At 38.6% G+C, this 16,219-nt stretch overlaps 3 protein-coding genes across 6 annotated transcripts; 2 read left to right on the forward strand and 1 right to left on the reverse strand.

Moving 5' to 3' along the window:
- The first annotated feature begins 208 nt into the window (after positions 1-208).
- On the forward strand, positions 209-2,380 carry LOC112200817 (auxin-responsive protein IAA14). The gene is made up of 5 exons (XM_024341827.1): positions 209-665; positions 974-1,194; positions 1,393-1,528; positions 1,666-1,727; positions 2,039-2,380. The coding sequence occupies exons 1-5, from the start codon at positions 409-411 to the stop codon at positions 2,074-2,076; spliced, it is 714 nt and encodes a 237-aa protein (XP_024197595.1). The 5' UTR covers positions 209-408; the 3' UTR covers positions 2,077-2,380.
- Positions 2,381-5,460: 3,080 nt separating this feature from the next.
- LOC112196109 (sec-independent protein translocase protein TatB) lies at positions 5,461-8,576 on the reverse strand. 4 transcript variants are annotated; one of them, XM_024336415.2, is made up of 8 exons: positions 8,388-8,575; positions 8,039-8,160; positions 7,771-7,909; positions 7,623-7,684; positions 7,326-7,527; positions 6,584-6,696; positions 6,379-6,417; positions 5,883-6,318 (listed from the first exon to the last, which is right to left on the reverse strand). In XM_024336415.2, exons 1-6 carry the CDS (start codon positions 8,446-8,448, stop codon positions 6,593-6,595), a joined length of 690 nt encoding a protein of 229 aa, XP_024192183.1. In that variant the 5' UTR covers positions 8,449-8,575; the 3' UTR covers positions 5,883-6,318; positions 6,379-6,417; positions 6,584-6,592. The 4 variants fall into 4 exon arrangements, with proteins under 4 accessions (XP_024192186.1, XP_040373604.1, XP_024192183.1 ...); XM_024336418.2 differs by lacking the exons at positions 5,883-6,318; positions 6,379-6,417 and adding an exon at positions 5,461-5,484 and having other exon boundaries at positions 8,388-8,576; XM_040517670.1 differs by lacking the exons at positions 5,883-6,318; positions 6,379-6,417 and adding an exon at positions 5,544-5,731 and having other exon boundaries at positions 8,388-8,576.
- Positions 8,577-9,003: 427 nt separating this feature from the next.
- LOC112197398 (tRNA ligase 1) lies at positions 9,004-12,783 on the forward strand. Its single transcript, XM_024338043.2, has 2 exons — positions 9,004-9,164; positions 9,470-12,783. The coding sequence occupies exon 2, from the start codon at positions 9,566-9,568 to the stop codon at positions 12,614-12,616; it is 3,051 nt and encodes a 1,016-aa protein (XP_024193811.1). The 5' UTR covers positions 9,004-9,164; positions 9,470-9,565; the 3' UTR covers positions 12,617-12,783.
- Positions 12,784-16,219: the final 3,436 nt, after the last annotated feature.

Here is a 16,219-nt window from a genome sequence, read left to right on the forward strand (position 1 = left end):
AACGGAGAATTGGAGAGAGCCCATATTAGCCACTATCTTCACGAAACCTAATCCCGTCGGCAAATGATTGTGCCATCAATTAAGTCGTGTACTATTTCCAAATCAATAGGTCAGATCAAACCGTTCCCAATCCCCCACGTGTCAAATCACAAGATCAGAAACTCCATAACACATACACATGCAGACATAGACACAAACGTCCCACGCAGTGATATATTATTGTTGTGGGGAGTCTCTCTCTCTCTCACATCGCCGAAACCAACATTATTAACAGAAGAGGACACAAGAAGCAGAAGCTAAAGCATCTCTACATCTCCACAGATATAAGAGCAAGCATACGGACATTCACAGGCTTTTTATCAGAGCACTTATCTTCTAGTGTGGGTGGCCGTGGCTCAGTTAGTTTCCATGGAAGCTGTTAGCCGGAAGATGACTTTGAACTTCAAAGAAACCGAGCTGTGCCTTGGGTTGCCCGGCGGGGCTGCTGTGACCGAGCCGGAGATCTGTACCCCTAAGGCTACCGGAAAGAGAGGTTTCTCCGAGACCGTTGATCTCAAACTCAACCTACACGCCAAGGAAGATCTGATAAATGAGAATGTCAAAAATGTTTCTTCCAAGGAGAAAAACCTTCCTTGCGTTAAAGATCCAGCAAAACCACCAGCCAAGTAAGTCGTCTGTCCTTAAATTTCTTGAGTGATCATTGGTCTCTATATGCTTACACAGTTACATGTGTTGTGAAACTTGTTTATAAATCCTTTTCTTTCTGTTTTGCTTTATGATTTGTTTCTCCCATACCTTTTTGTCGTTAAACCTCTCACAGATGCCGATTATTTAATCACAAAGAGGTTATATACAACTGTTATAAGCAAGAAATTCTATTTTCGGTTCAAAGATGATTTCATCTCTTTAATAATAGTCATAGTAATCTGGCTAAACTTGTTATTAATGTATTATGCATTAATTACTTCTTCAGGGCACAAGTTGTCGGTTGGCCACCAGTGCGCTCCTACAGAAAGAACGTTATGGCGCAGAAAAGCACCGGCGAGGAGAGCAGTACTACTACTGAGAAGGCTGCATTCGTGAAGGTTTGCATGGATGGTGCACCCTATCTTCGTAAGGTGGATTTGAAGATGTACAAGAGCTACAAGGAGCTATCTGATGCCTTGTCCAAGATGTTCAGCTCCTTCACCATGGGTAAGTTCAATATACTTAATTTTTAGCTTGATTTAGAAACACTGACGTACTTGTTTTAGACCTTGATTAGCCATGATTTTGATTCCAAAATTAGCGCACACGAAATCATTGTTGTTTAGTTAATTGTTATTAGTAACTCCAATATTATATTTCTGAATCTTTTAATAATTATCATGTTTACATGGTTGTTAATTGAAGGTTACTATGGGGCCCAAGGAATGATAGACTTCATGAATGAGAGCAAGTTGATGGATCTTCTGAACAGTACTGAGTATGTGCCGACCTATGAAGATAAGGATGGAGACTGGATGCTTGTGGGTGATGTTCCATGGGAGTAAGTTCTTCAATCTTCATCCCCTCTTTATCTCTCTTCAAACCCTAAATTCAAACAATAAATAGAAGAGTATTAATTAATTAACAGTACCACTTCATAAGTAATTACTTGGTTACTAAATTTTAGTTTGTATGCAGGATGTTTGTTGATTCATGCAAGCGCCTGCGAATAATGAAAGGATCAGAAGCAATTGGACTTGGTATGTAAACGCAAATGAGTTTTTTTTTTGGTAAAGGAGAATATTAATTCTTCTGAACTTCTTCATTCTTCTAGAGATAGTGATATACCTATTTTCCAATGTATTATAATGTTATTTTCACACCACCCTAGCATGATGTACATATAAAATTACCCTTTTCTGAAAAGAAATAATAGTAATAGTTTTTGAGAAATTTTTATAGCTATCTAGGTTTGAAGAAATTTTGGTTATTAATTTAGAAGGAAAAAGAAGAACTTTTTCATCTATATATAGTAGAGTAATAAATTCTAATTTGTTTTGATTGCTTTCAGCTCCAAAAGCGATGGAGAAATGCAAGAACAGAAGCTGATCGGTCAAGCTCGATCAACCGGCATTTGATTAAGTGCATGTTCTACTGATTGAGCAGCCTGGTGTTCTTTGGAAGTGTCTGTATTTTTATGTGATGATGATGGTATATAGATATTAATTAAAGATTGCTGAATATCTGTAATCGACAAGAAGCAATAAACTTAACCTAGTGTCTCTGCCTTGTTTATCGCCAATGGCTTTCTTTATAATTCCCCCATTATTTTTTGTTGTTGGCCTTGTTGTCATAGTTGTGTCTTGTGTTTTATTCCTTCAAATTCAATACTACTTTTTTTTCTCCCTCAAAAGGATTCTTCATTTCATATGATCAATTTCCTTTTATGTAATGTATTCAATGATTTCATTGTATAATTTTGTATTAATTCCTCTGAGGTAGGTACTAATAAATTCATGAGGGCAAGTGAGGGGAGGGAACAAGGCCATGTGAATGTTGATGGGGATCTCATTCATGGCCATTAATTTTTATTTCCATATATCAAATATATGGGATCAGAACATGATCATAAACTTTATAATGTGTATGGTAGTTAGGTATATAGGAATAGCAGCCTTGCTTGTGGATCCTATTTGTTTATACATTAGTTACTATACGATTGAATTTTATAGGATCACTAACATATGATTTAATTAGGCCAATAAATCTTATCTCGATAGCAAATCCCCCCTCTCCTCTCTCCCTTTCTCTCATGCGTATGGATTTCTTGGATCTGACATTGTGTGGCAGCTCCATGTTTCTTCTTTCATGTAAGATCAATTATTTTTTGGCAAGTTGATAGAGCAAGGAAACAAAACAATTCTTTCTTAAAGTTGATGGGTTTGGATTCCGGACTATTGAAACTAAAGACTGCGATTTTCATTCAAAAACTAATAAGTTTTAGCACTGGTCAAAATTTAAGAAGTTATTGTTTGGCTTGACTAAAGAGGCCAGCAAACAGTCTCTTTTTGTTGGCGCATGGCATGCCAACACCGTGGGGTGTGAATCGTTTGGGCTGTCCCAGACTTGACTACTTGCTCAAGCTTGAGGACGAGGAGAGCACCAACTTTGTCACAAGGTTCTTCTTTTGCTTTACGGATAAGGACTTTCAGTGTGATCTCTAAAGTCACAGAATCAATACTTAGCCTTGTAGGCTAAGCAGAGCAATCACTAGGAAGATGGAAAAAGCATGAAGGTTGCTAAGGTGGTCCTTAGCTTCTTCCCGTCAAGGCGGTCCTTGATCACTATCTCAGGTCTCAAAGAAAGTTGAGATTTTGCTCTGAGGGAGAACATCTACAAATATAGTTGTGTGTCGATTTTTGCTACTCCTTGTGTTTGTACTTATAGACTTGGAAGTTCCTTGCAATAGAAGGATTATTGAATGATAGATTTCTAATTGATCTTGCCTACATGAGTTGCATAAGGGCTCGTTTTTCTTATCAACCTTGGATTGGGTGAAGCTGTAACCCAATACCAATAGTAGACTCGTTTTGTGCAACCAGTATTGGCCCAGTAAACTGAACAGTCTTAAGTCTGCAGCCAAAATACTTTGGGGCTCAAACAGTTATGTAATTAGAGTAAGGGCTAGTTTGAGATTGCTTTGACTTTTAAAAAAAAACTGCTGTTGCTGTGTTGTGAGAATAATTAGCTGTGAATTAAAATAGTTTCGTGTTTGGTAAATAATATTTTTAAAAGTGCAGTTAGTACATAAAATAATTGCAGAGTGTGTTTTGATCCACAACAGCTTCTAAAAGCAACCTCTAGACTGCTTCTAAAATCTGCTGCCAGTGACCTATAACTTTCAACTTTCAATTAAAGTTGATTTTTATGTATTTACCAAACACAATAAAAACTAAAATTTTGAACAAAAACTGATTTTTCTAAAAGCGAAGCAATCCCAAACGGAGTCTAAGAAGCTCATGCACATGTTATATATACATAAGCCTCTTTCCATATCCTATATTATCTCTGTTGAGCTCTATTTGGATTTGATATTGCAAGCACAAGCTGCTTTGCCAAGAGTTTTGTCGACAACTCTAGTTCCCTTCTTGCATCTTTGGTGATTCTAGGGTTGAGCTAATCTTTCTCTCCTCTCCTTTAGGATTTCTTAGGTTTGGTGATCGATGCAGTACTACTTGGTCATTAATTCGAGACCTTTTTGGGGGCATGTTAATCCTTAGAGTCTCACTTTCATGCTTTCATCAATTTTTCCTTTAGGCCATTAGGAACGATTGGTCTAAGGGAGACATGGATCGTCTTATAGTTTAAGCTGCGGTGACTAGTTTCCCTTTTTTTTTTTTGATTTTTTTTTTTTTAAATCTTACTGGTGAGATGGATTAGGTTAGTGGCTCACTCGGGCCGATCTAGACTGTGGTATGGCGTGCTTTGGTGGTTTTGGTGGCTGAAATTTGTAGGTTAGGGCAGTCTGGGACTAAGAAGAATCTTGTTGTTAGTCTTGGTGTGGCCTCTTCGGTGTTTGGCTCATATTGAAGATGGTGGAGCGGTTCATCAACGGTCTTCTCTTGAGGATAGTGGAGCTATGACGGGGCAGATTGTGGCATTTGTAGATCTAAGTGATGGTCCTTAGAGGTGCCTACCATCGACTTAAATGGTGGTTCGACGTTGATGCCTCAACAAATGGGAATCCTTGCTTAAGAGAAACCGTTGACATGTTTTGGGCTTCAACTATCGACATCAGTCCTTACCCTGAGAGGAACCATTGGACTTTGGACTTGAGATACTGGACAGAGTATTGTTTTACTTGCTGGCTACATTTGGGTTTAATTGGGCTTCCAAGACCTCCAAGACCTCAGCATGGAACCAAGGGAACCAATTATAAGCACTGGAAATTTGGAACCCTCAAATTAAATTACATTTATTCGATACAAGAAATACTAGAAATGACCTCTTGAGACCGACGATCTTCTCTTCGTCAACTGTCATTTATTAGATTTAACACATATTTTAAGGTAAAAGTAATGGATTCTTGAAACGAAACTCCCAGGTGAGTACCTTATAATAAAGATTTTCAAAGTCAACCATTGGAAAAGTACGATGATATTCTAAATATTAATGTCTAATATATTCTAACGGTTATGATTAAACTTGAAAGTCCTATATGAGTTCTTTGCCTTGTCTGAGGCAAATATCTAGATAGTAAAAGAATTGCAACATTTTCCAAGTGCCAACTTAGTTGCTTCGCTTCAAATTAATGTGTGCTGAAAGACTTGATTCTGATGATTTGAGTCTGGTTTCCAAGAAATGTAATATGATCTATCCAGAGTTCCTTTTCGCACTGGTATATAAAGTTGGAGAACAACACCCATGAATATATAGTTGGAGGATTGTGATCAAAGCAAGAGGACTCAAGGTAATGTACACCTAACCTTCACCATTGCTCCTCAGAAACTTGATAGTCTGATAGACAAATGAAATGATACTAATGAACTACAATCATACTCACCATAGACTTGAAAGGCAGTAAAAAGTTGTAACACGTTTAGATTGAATTTAAAGCTAAAACAACTTGTAGATTGAATTTAACGCTAAAACACTTTTAGATTATATTATCTTCATCAAGAAACTATATACAAATTCAGAAGTGGTACCTGCATTAGTGACTATGAACTACAAATATGCTCACAGTAGACTGCAGGAGGAAAGACTGGAAGAAAGATTTTCTTGGGTAAGATGCATATGGCAAGACATCTCTCTCTCTCTCTCTCTCTCTCTCTCTACATATTCAACAATCTCAGTTTAACCTTCCAAATGGCAGAACAGTATTAAATATCCATACATTCAATTAAAAATGTAAATAGTGCCACATACATTATTCTAACCATTATTAAAAAAATATAAACAATTTCAATTTTTAGGATGAAGCTAAAGTTGCCTTCATTAACACTACTGCTATAGCTAACTAATCTTAGGACCATTTTGACACTACTGCTATAGCATAGTTCAACATCACTGATTTATGCTTCAACTGTTTTTCTGTCTTACAACAGTTACAAGTTACACAAGACAATCTATCTTTGTCATTTCACTTAAACTTGACAGACAATGGTGCTATAATTACATGTGACAGTACTAATTGTACAGTCTTCATAAGCAAATAAAGCTGCAGGTTGTATAAGGTTTTTACGGCTAATATACTCCTCCTCCAATCCCCTGCACCATAAATATCCCAAGACATAAACAGACCAACAATTTAAAATGTGAACAAAATTTCTCTACTGCCATCATTTCTCTAATTCTCTCTATCTCTCTCTCTCTCTCTCTCTCTCTCTCTCTCTCTCTCTCTCTCTCTCTCTCTCTCTCTTTTGTAGCAATTCTCATTGATCCCAGTAGCTGAAAGAAGAAATGAACATCTTAAGAATGTCTGTAATTCTGATCTTCCTAAGTAAAAACACACACTTTAAGGAATCAAGATGATCCTAATACAAATCTAGTTCAATTATGTATTTAAAACTGAAAATGCTTACAAGAAAGAGTGAAGATATAAAAGTAGCATCACCTTTTCTGTTCATTGTATTTGATTTTCAGGCTGTGAAAAGAAATCTTTGGCGTTACGTGCTACCTCTGCTTCAAGCACTGCTTCCAACACAATGTCCGATCCTTCAACGTTTTCTGTCATTAAAACAACTGATTATTTATATGCACACATATCCAGAAGAAATTCACAACTATATGCAAGGTCTCATACGAAATGTTCAATCATAAAGTGAAACAACTGCGTACATTTATGTGTGTCAAGACAAAGGTTTACAGGAATAATTTGATATGCAGGATACATGCTAAATTATCAAGGAGAAATGATTTCCGCAAAATATTTCAGGAGTTTCTTTAGGACATGAGTTTAAGACATCAGATAGCCCAATCAAGTGGGGACTCGCAAATCCAGATACAGCCACCATGCATAGGAAGTCAATTCCATATGGGCGCATAATACACAACCAGGCCATGAACAAGAGCGACACCTTTCTTGGCCAACCATATAAAGGCATAGATATCTGCCTTATTATGAATCACAGTATTTCCAGCACACACCATCACAACTTACATAACTGATGATAATGTGAAGGTATGGCAATTCAAAAGATTAAATATGTCACATAAGACGGTTTAAACGACTGTTCTTCTTCCATTTATTGAAACAAATTTTTAGTTCCTGACTGCTCTTTGCAGTGTGCTCAAATTGAAACCCAAAAGTATATAATAACATCAATTTATGTGTTAATAGTTTCGACGTCTATTACCCTTGCGTTTTGGTAGCATTCCGGTGCTTTCAGCTGAAATTGGGAGAACAGTGAAAAGGCCATTTTCATCAATAAGGCTCGCTTTCTCTTCATTACTTTTCAAAGAGCCAGTTTTCACAGCAGCAGATTCAGCCAATTTAGCATATGCAGAGGCTTGTGTATGCAAATTAAGTGATTCTGAGGTTCTGATGTTAATATTATCCTGTGAAAGATATTAAAAGTAATTCAATACAATGCAGAGTGGAATATCACAAAAGCAAAACATATAAAAACAAAAGAAAGAATCTAGTACTAAACCTTGATCACACTAGTCGTCAACTTCACTTCCTCCTTAGTACTCTCGATTGAACTGTTGGCCCCTAACAAGAACAAATATAAACTGGAAATCATGAAAGAAGCAAAACATTACTCAGCTTGCCAAAACTACGGCTGCCAAGAACACTACCATTATGTGGAGAGGCAAGTTCCTCAGCATTTTCCATCAGCTTTCGAGTCATAGGACCGGGGTTTATAAGCGACAGATTTCGTACTTCATAACGAATCGAATCTAACTGTGCAAGCGCATCTTGAAGTTCCTTTTGAACCTAAAATTAAATGAATTGCACACTAAATCATTTAACTAGTTGACCACATTGTCATACCATGTAGTGCAGAATGAAGCATCATGGGTCACAGAACAACTCTTAACTGATTTCTTTAGAGGAAAGAAGTACCTGGCGAGCTTGAGACTGCTGCATTACATTGTCGAATTGGCCCCGAGCTAACTGGACATACCCGATTGATCGACCCGCTAACCGCCCCGCCATTCTTGCAATCCTAGGCAAATCTTTTGGTCCTACACCCAATTCCATCAAAGCACAAAACAAAATGTAGCTAATTAATTTTTTTTTTTTTGATTAAACTCCACAATCTCAGATTACCCATAACCCAATGTTGAAAATGCAGATGCGAAAGAGCCCAATTTTATCACATGGAGATGATATGGGTTCTAATCTTCTATGGTAAATTTGCGAAAATTTGACTATAAAGAAGCGTTCTTTGAGAAAGAGAGAGAGAGAGTACCGACTAAAGCAGCGGTGGCTCCGATCAAGAGGAAGAGCTCGCCGTACGAAATACCAAACATTCTGCGAAGAACGGAAGGCAAGGGCTTTTGGGGAAGAAATTAAGACCGTGTGCCTGAAGCTTGGTTTTTATGAAGAGGAGCTTCGCCGGCTGCCTGTGTTTGGCGGAAGGTAATAGTTGCTTTTTATTTGCGAGGTCATCTGTTCGAACTTAGGTGGAGTGAAAAAAAAAAATTCACAAGTGGTCAAGTTAATAAGAGCTTCTCGGTGTGAAATCCTCGTACCTAAATTTGAATTTTGCCGATGATGATTTAAGTTTAAATCCCAATTTATTTTTATTGGATATGAGAAAAAGTGTTTTACATGATCGTGATATGGATTAGTCAGGTGTAAAAAAATCTTTAAAGATATTGTGTGATCTCGATAATAATAAAAAGAAAAAACTGTTGTAAATATTATAAATATGTGGCTGTCCTCATAAATTTTCATTTTTATGTCATTAAGATGTAAAGAAACAGAATAGTGGAGGAGGTAGAAGTGTGTATTATAGATTTTCGTTGATTTCATATAAGAGTTTGGGTTGATAACAAAAACTACTTAAAAACGATGTCGGTTTGACCAAACGATGTCGGTTTGAAAGGTCTACTTAAATACCCAGAATTTAAACGAACCCGGCTGGCCATATCCATCGGTTCAAGAGCTCTTTAGGGTTTTGTTTGAGCTCAGGAGCTTCAATTTTCTCTCCCTCCTCCTTTCTCAATCCTATTACGAAAGCAAGGTTTGTGATTTCGCTTTCTGTTTCAATTGATCTGTATTTCTGCTTTCGTCTTTTGTATTCGATTTTTTTTTTTTTGAATTTTCATGAATAATCATCATGATTTCTGCTATCTTCATATACATCTGTGGATTTGGGATTCTGAATTTGGTAGCAGTTAAATTTATGGTTCCTAGTTGAATTAGGTTTTCTGTTCATGTTAGGTATTTCTCAGTTTGATTTTGACTCAATTTATTGCGTTTAAGATGGAGAAGAATTAAACCATAGTGATTATTTGATCTATAATATTTATTATTTAACAAAATCAGGGTCCAGTAAAAGGTCAAAAGGGAATTTGGAAAAGCCGAAATCTTGTTGCTGCGGCGGCGGTGGAAGAAAGAACTTCTGGTGCAAGCAACTTGTTGATGGATAATTTCATGGAAAAGTTTAGTGTAGACGACTCGACGTATGCTCAGGTGCAAGTCCGGGCTACTTTCTATCCCAAGTTTGAGAATGAGAAGTCCGATCAGGAGGTTAGGACAAGGATGATAGAGTTGGTGTCGAAAGGGTTGGCTACATTGGAGGTTTCCCTCAAGCACTCGGGGTCACTTTTTATGTATGCTGGTAGTGAGGGTGGTGCGTATGCGAAAAATAGCTTTGGGAATATATATACTGCTGTGGGTGTGTTTGTTCTGGGGAGGATGTTTCGTGAGGCGTGGGGATCGGAATCAGCGAGGATGCAAGCAGAGTTTAATGATTTTCTTGAGAGGAACCGTATGTGTATATCAATGGAACTTGTGACTGCTGTTCTAGGAGATCATGGACAGCGTCCGAAAGAAGATTTTGTTGTGGTCACGGCCGTCACAGAGTTGGGCAATGGGAAGCCAAAGTTCTACTCAACTCCCGAGATTATTGCATTCTGTCGGAATTGGCGCCTGCCCACAAATCATGTATGGCTGTTCTCAACAAGGAAAGCAGTGACATCTTTTTTTGCTGCTTTTGATGCCCTGTCTGAAGAAGGAACTGCAACAAGTGTATGCAGAGCTCTTGATGAAGTTGCAGATATATCTATACCAGGTTCCAAAGATCACATCAAGGTGCAAGGTGAAATCTTAGAGGGTATTGTTGCTCGTGTTGTAAGCCATGAGAGCTCAAAGCATATGGAGAAAGTCTTAAAAGATTTCCCTCCTCCACCAATGGAAGGAGCTGGTCTTGATTTGGGACCAAGCCTAAGGGAGATTTGCGCTGCAAATAGGTCTGATGAAACACAGCAAATAAAAGCACTTCTTATGGGTGTCGGCTCCTCTTTTTGTCCTGACCATTCAGACTGGCTTGGGCCTGGAGCTGGTGATGCACATTCTAAAACTGTAGATCAATCAGTGCTATCAAAATTTTTAAAATCTCATCCTGCTGATTTTTCTACCACCAAGTTGCAGGAAGTGGTTTGTTTGATGAGAGAAAAGCGTTTACCTGCTGCCTTTAAATGCTACCAGAACTACCACAAGCATGATTCCATGTCCAGTGACAACGTTTTCTATAAAATGGTCATTCATGTCCGTAGCGACTCTGCATTTCAGCGGTATCAGAAAGAGATGAAGTCAAAGCCAGGACTGTGGCCTTTATATCGAGGTTTTTTCGTCGACATTAATTTGTTCAAGGCAAACAAGGAGAGAGCTGCTGAGATTGCAAAAAACAAAGGCACTGTTGTGGACATAAATGGGGGCTGTGGTATGTCAGGAAAACATGGATTGGCGGAAGAAGATGCAAACTTAATGATCAAATTGAAATTTCTTACATATAAGCTGCGAACTTTTTTGATCCGCAATGGTTTATCAACTCTATTTAAACAAGGTCCGGCTGCTTATAAAGCCTATTACTTGAGGCAAATGAAAATATGGGGCACTTCAGCAGGAAAGCAGAGGGAACTCAGCAAGATGCTTGATGAATGGGCTGTGTACATACGAAGGAAATGTGGAAACAAACACATGTCGTCATCAGTGTACCTCAGCGAGGCTGAGCCTTTCCTTGAACAATATGCAAAACGTAGCCCACAGAATCAGGCTCTTATAGGATCTGCTGGAAACTTGGTAAATGCTGAAAACTTCTTGGCCATAGTTGAGGGAGGAAGAGATGAAGAGGGTGATCTCGAGAAGGAGTCTGTACCATCAAGCCCCAGTGCCTCAGTTGCAGACACCATTCCAAAGGCTGAGGGTCTGATTGTATTCTTTCCTGGACTACCTGGTTCTGCCAAGTCAGCACTATGCAAGGAACTACTCAAAGCCCCGGGAGGATTTGGGGATGATCGGCCAGTTCAAAGTCTAATGGGTGATCTTGTTAAAGGAAAATATTGGCAGAAGGTCGCTGATCAGTGCAGGAAAAAACCATATTCTATAATGCTCGCAGACAAGAATGCACCAAACGTAGAAGTGTGGAGACAGGTCGAAGACATGTGCCACAGAACTAGGGCCTCTGCTGTACCAGTTGTTCCTGATTCTGAAGGAACTGAATCAAATCCGTTTTCTCTTGACGCATTAGCGGTTTTCATGTTTCGTGTGCTTCAACGTGCTAATCATCCGGGAAACCTTGACAAAAATTCACCGAATGCTGGCTATGTTCTGCTAATGTTCTATCACCTTTATGAGGGCAAGACTCGGAGAGAATTTGAGTCTGAACTAGTTGAGCGTTTTGGTTCACTTGTCAAAATACCACTGCTGACATCGGAGAGGAATCCATTACCGGATCCTGTGAAATCAACTCTTGAGGATGGAATAAATTTATACAACCTTCACACTGATAGACATGGAAGATGGGATTCAAGCAGGGGAGCCTACACAAAGGAGTGGGCTAAATGGGAGAAACAGTTGCGAGAGGTTTTGTTTGGCAATGCACGGTATTTTAATTCTGTTCAAGTTCCCTTTGAGTCTTCTGTTAAGGAAGTATCAGAACAGCTAAGAAAGATTGCAAAAGGTGAGTATAAGACTCCAGAGTACAGGACTTCAGATTCTGGGAAGAGGAAGATCTCGGCTATTACATTTGCTGCCATCAACCTGCCTATTACCGATATCAAAGGTTTGCTTGATAATTTGGCTGGGAAAGATAGTAAAGTCGAAGCTTTTCTAAAAGACAAGAATTTGGAGAACAGCATTAATAAGGCTCATGTTACTCTTGCGCACAAGAGAAGTCATGGTGTTACTGCCGTGGCTAATTATGGCACCTTCCTACACAAACAGGTCCCTGTGGATATAACTGCACTTCTCTTCACGGATAAAATGGCTGCATTCGAAGCTTGCCCTGGCTCTGTTGAAGGTGAAAGAGTCACCCCCAAAAATGAATGGCCTCATGTTACCTTATGGACAGCAGAGGGTGTTTTAGCCAAGGAGGCCAACTTGTTAAGCAATTTGCATTTAGAGGGCAAGGCTACCCGTATTGCGATTGACCCACCTGCCACCATTCATGGGACGCTGGAGTTTTACTGATATTTGCTATGTTTTGGCTTAATTCGTAGACTAGATTGACTTTGACATAATAGTGGAATACAGTTTCCTTTGATGATACTGATGCGGAATGAGAGAATATCTCAACCGCCAAGTGTATGAGAAAGAGTAGAAAAAGAGGAAAATTTGATTTGTTACTTCTTTTGATAGCTTTTTATTTTATTTTATTTATTTATTTATTTCCAGAGGAAAACTTCTTTGATAGCTTTGTATACAGGAAATAGAAAACTTGAATTATAGACATATATACATAAGAGAAAAGTTGAGATTGCATCACCAGATGCTTAAAAGTATGTCCTTTCAATTTTTCATTTGAAATCTCTTGCTAATTAGTCTTCAATAGTTTTAAACTTTCGTTTTTTAGTTGTTCATTGAAGATTCCATTTTAGTTGCATCATGAAACAAATTCTACTAGGAATGAACTTTTGTGGGCTATAGACTTGAGGGCTACAGCATGAAAGGGGTATTAACTGCAGATTTTAGCAAGACTTGCCATGCTTCCTCCTCCTCACAAGAGATCACAGATTTAGCAAAAGCAATAGATTTCAGGTAAGTTGTGCATTATTTTACCTTGTTCAATATGCCCACATAGGTTTAGTGAAATTTCATTGGCTTAACGTTCTTACAAAAAGAGTATCCCGGTGAAAATGCAGGAATGTTTTGTGTTTTGACAGCATTAAGAAGGAAAGTGCCCAGACCCTTTAAATGATGAAAAATTCTCATCTTCTTCTCTGCCCTGATCGAGCACTTTGACTCTTGTGTCCTTGCCAGTCTAGGAATTCCTTATTAAAAATTCACAATGACTGTAAGTTGTCGTACATACATATGGACATCTTTAGACATGTATACACTCTGTGCTCTTGGTGGTATTGAACACTTTATTGAAGTTAACTGCTTTGGTTTGAAGCTTGAACTGATTTTCATTTTCAAAAATTGTCAGCACTCTGAATATTGAATGGTGAACATGTAAACTGAAACATGTATAGCAGCTGAACCAAATTAAACAAAATAAAGTTGATTTGTGAAAGGAATGCATGTCGTAACAAATGGGCAGGAACTATACTTTACAGGCTTACATAGAATTTGATCTCTTCCAAACTAGTTAGTAATCTTGGTGCAGCCAAGAAACCAAGAACATGTGGGGCTCTCAAGAAAGGGGCATTTGTTTTGGAGCAATTGCCGGAGACTGCTTGGGAGACTCTGGTTATGTTTGATTTAAAGGTTTTTGTTCACAACCTTGAAATTTCCGAGTCCTCGAAGGTGGTGGTGTTTCACGGATAAATGGATCTTTCATATTTTCAGGTACTCGTTTCTTCTTTGCTTTCCATATTTGAGTAGAAGTAGAAACATGGACTAGATTGTTTTCCCCTAGTTTCTTTAGCTTTTAATTGCATATATTGGGCAATTACTCTTTCTGCGTTAACAGACTTCTACTCTTGTTATGAATGGGTTGCTTTAGGTAGTGTAGAAGACAATTATGCATAATTTGGAGATTAATTTGAAGGGAGGACTTGGGTAGTCTGTACACTAGTTTTGGTTCAGAAGTTGAATGCTTGTCAGTACACTAATTTTGGTATCTGATCCAGGACTTGCATTGGCTCCAGGATCATGGTCTCCAGATGTTGGCATGCAACTATAAGCCCAGGAATTATTGTAGACTCCAGTGTCATAGAGGTTACTGATGCATCTATTCTTCTCAATTTTTATGGTTGTTCTCTTGTTCAATCCGGAGTTGCACAGCTTGAGGATCCTGTTGAGAGATCAGGTGAGTTCATGCTGCTAGGCGAGTCATTTGAGTCGGATCAGTTGAGAAGATGTTTGTGGCACATTTGTACTCGTGATGAAGAGGATAAACGAAGATTGTATTGTGATGCAAATATTGAGATACGCTTGTTTCTCATCGGAAAGCCAAAAATATAGCAAATAGTAGTGATATTGGTGAGGGTGGTTCTGATACCTATATCAGATGGCTGGATGACACATTGATACATTTTGCTTCGAAAACTATGTGGAGGAAGATCCATCTTCTTTCTGCTTGTCATCCAACTTCTCCCTTTCTCCCCAACTCATGTACTACTTGATTAGATTGATCTTTCATGGTACTCCTTTGTCCTGATGAGATAGCTTTCTTGGGGCTGATGCTGAACCGAACCATGAGGGCGGTGGCGTGGTTCTATTCATGATCCAACCTACACTTCTTCAATGTACCTTCGATGGTCCACCCATTCCTGTCCTACTAGACATTCGCTTTATCTATCTGGATGTTATCTTTCTCTTTGGTTCTTACTTTCATGTGGTTGTTCATTATGGGTCAATGATTGCTCAATTCTGAAACAGTGGAAGTTTGTTATAACCCAAACCATGAGAGTTTGAGGTAGCTGTTGGAACTTGGAAGCCCCAGAATTTGATGTACGGCACTTGGTGGCAAGCCTGAGGTCCTCCACCAGAGCTTATTGGGAGTGACCAGCATGGTAGCCAGTGAAGATTTCTTCTTGCAAAGTTGAATCCATGTGTTACCCAGATAACGTACAGAGCCTGGCAGTGCAAGAGTGATGAGGAAGCAGTGAAGCACACTGTGTATATATCTGTAGCTTTTATCATCAATTATCATACAAAATTAATTTTTTTGTATAGCTTTCATTAGAAATGGTGTTAAGTACTTCTGTTTTGTATTTACCAACAGTTGGGTGCTTTTACCCTTTCCATTTTCGTTTCTAGTTTCCTTAATTCATTTTCGTCACGAGATCGATCAAGTGCCTGTCTCAGTTCCCTTCAACTCTGAATACATTTTAAGTAGTTGCTACTACTGTCAGTGTTCATGATCCTATAATACAAGCTTTTTCCCCAAGCTATTCATCTTTTCGGTTCTTTTCCTTATAAATCCAGTGACTGTTCTAGTTCTTTATATGCAGAACAATGGTTTGGTTTCTTTACTTTCTTATATCTTAGTAGTATGGAAAATTCCACGGTACAAATACATCAAGTAAATTAGATTTGATACAGAGGAAGAATGACTCTATTTGGACTAGCTTGACTTAATCTCAAATTAGTCTACCTATGTATTGAACTAGAGTCTACTTAATGTATCATAGATGAACCGTAATTGTATTGCTAAAGTCTCGTATCAGATGGGATGAGGGTATCAGATGGGATGAGGACAAAGAAAGAAAGAAAGAAAGAAGGTTTTTCATGAGGGATCCCCTTCGGTGCGTTAAGGCACCGATACATTAAAAAAGATGCCATTTGGTGACCGGTACCAACAAGTTGCACCGGTTGTGAGAATTTGAATTTCCCAAGCGCCTCGACTGTCAAGCCCACTCACTCCTTTCATTGTATTCTCCGTCACAACTCGATCGTTCTCCACCTCTGGTTTCTCTCTCCCTTTCTCCACATCCAAAATCCCTCCACTTCCTCTTCCTAAACCCTAAATCAGAAATCCTTTCTCTAGTTCCTCTCACTATTAGAAATCCCTCTAATCTCGTTCCTCTCACTCTCTTCCCCCATCTCTGAAATCCCTAAGAAATCCCTAGCCCTCATCCCTAACCGTCATTCTTCTCTCGTTCCTCTCTCTCTTTCTCCATCTCC

Source organism: Rosa chinensis, chromosome 4 (assembly GCF_002994745.2).
Source record: "Rosa chinensis cultivar Old Blush chromosome 4, RchiOBHm-V2, whole genome shotgun sequence".
Classification (NCBI taxonomy): domain Eukaryota; kingdom Viridiplantae; phylum Streptophyta; class Magnoliopsida; order Rosales; family Rosaceae; genus Rosa; species Rosa chinensis.

What these genes read in the sequence shown, in the direction of transcription:
- LOC112200817 (XM_024341827.1), top strand. Translation starts at nt 409, where the DNA reads ATGGAAGCTGTTAGCCGGAAGATGACTTTGAACTTCAAAGAAACCGAG. An exon ending in CCAGCAAAACCACCAGCCAA is followed by an intron (nt 666 to 973) that starts GTAAGTCGTCTG and finishes TTACTTCTTCAG; the next exon opens with GGCACAAGTTGTCGGTTGGC. An exon ending in GTGGGTGATGTTCCATGGGA is followed by an intron (nt 1,529 to 1,665) that starts GTAAGTTCTTCA and finishes GTTTGTATGCAG; the next exon opens with GATGTTTGTTGATTCATGCA.
- LOC112197398 (XM_024338043.2), top strand. Translation starts at nt 9,566, where the DNA reads ATGGATAATTTCATGGAAAAGTTTAGTGTAGACGACTCGACGTATGCT.
- LOC112196109 (XM_024336418.2), bottom strand. Translation starts at nt 8,448, where the DNA reads ATGTTTGGTATTTCGTACGGCGAGCTCTTCCTCTTGATCGGAGCCACC. An exon ending in AGCAGTCTCAAGCTCGCCAG is followed by an intron (nt 7,910 to 8,038) that starts GTACTTCTTTCC and finishes ATTTAATTTTAG; the next exon opens with GTTCAAAAGGAACTTCAAGA. An exon ending in ACTTGCCTCTCCACATAATG is followed by an intron (nt 7,685 to 7,770) that starts GTAGTGTTCTTG and finishes TGTTCTTGTTAG; the next exon opens with GGGCCAACAGTTCAATCGAG.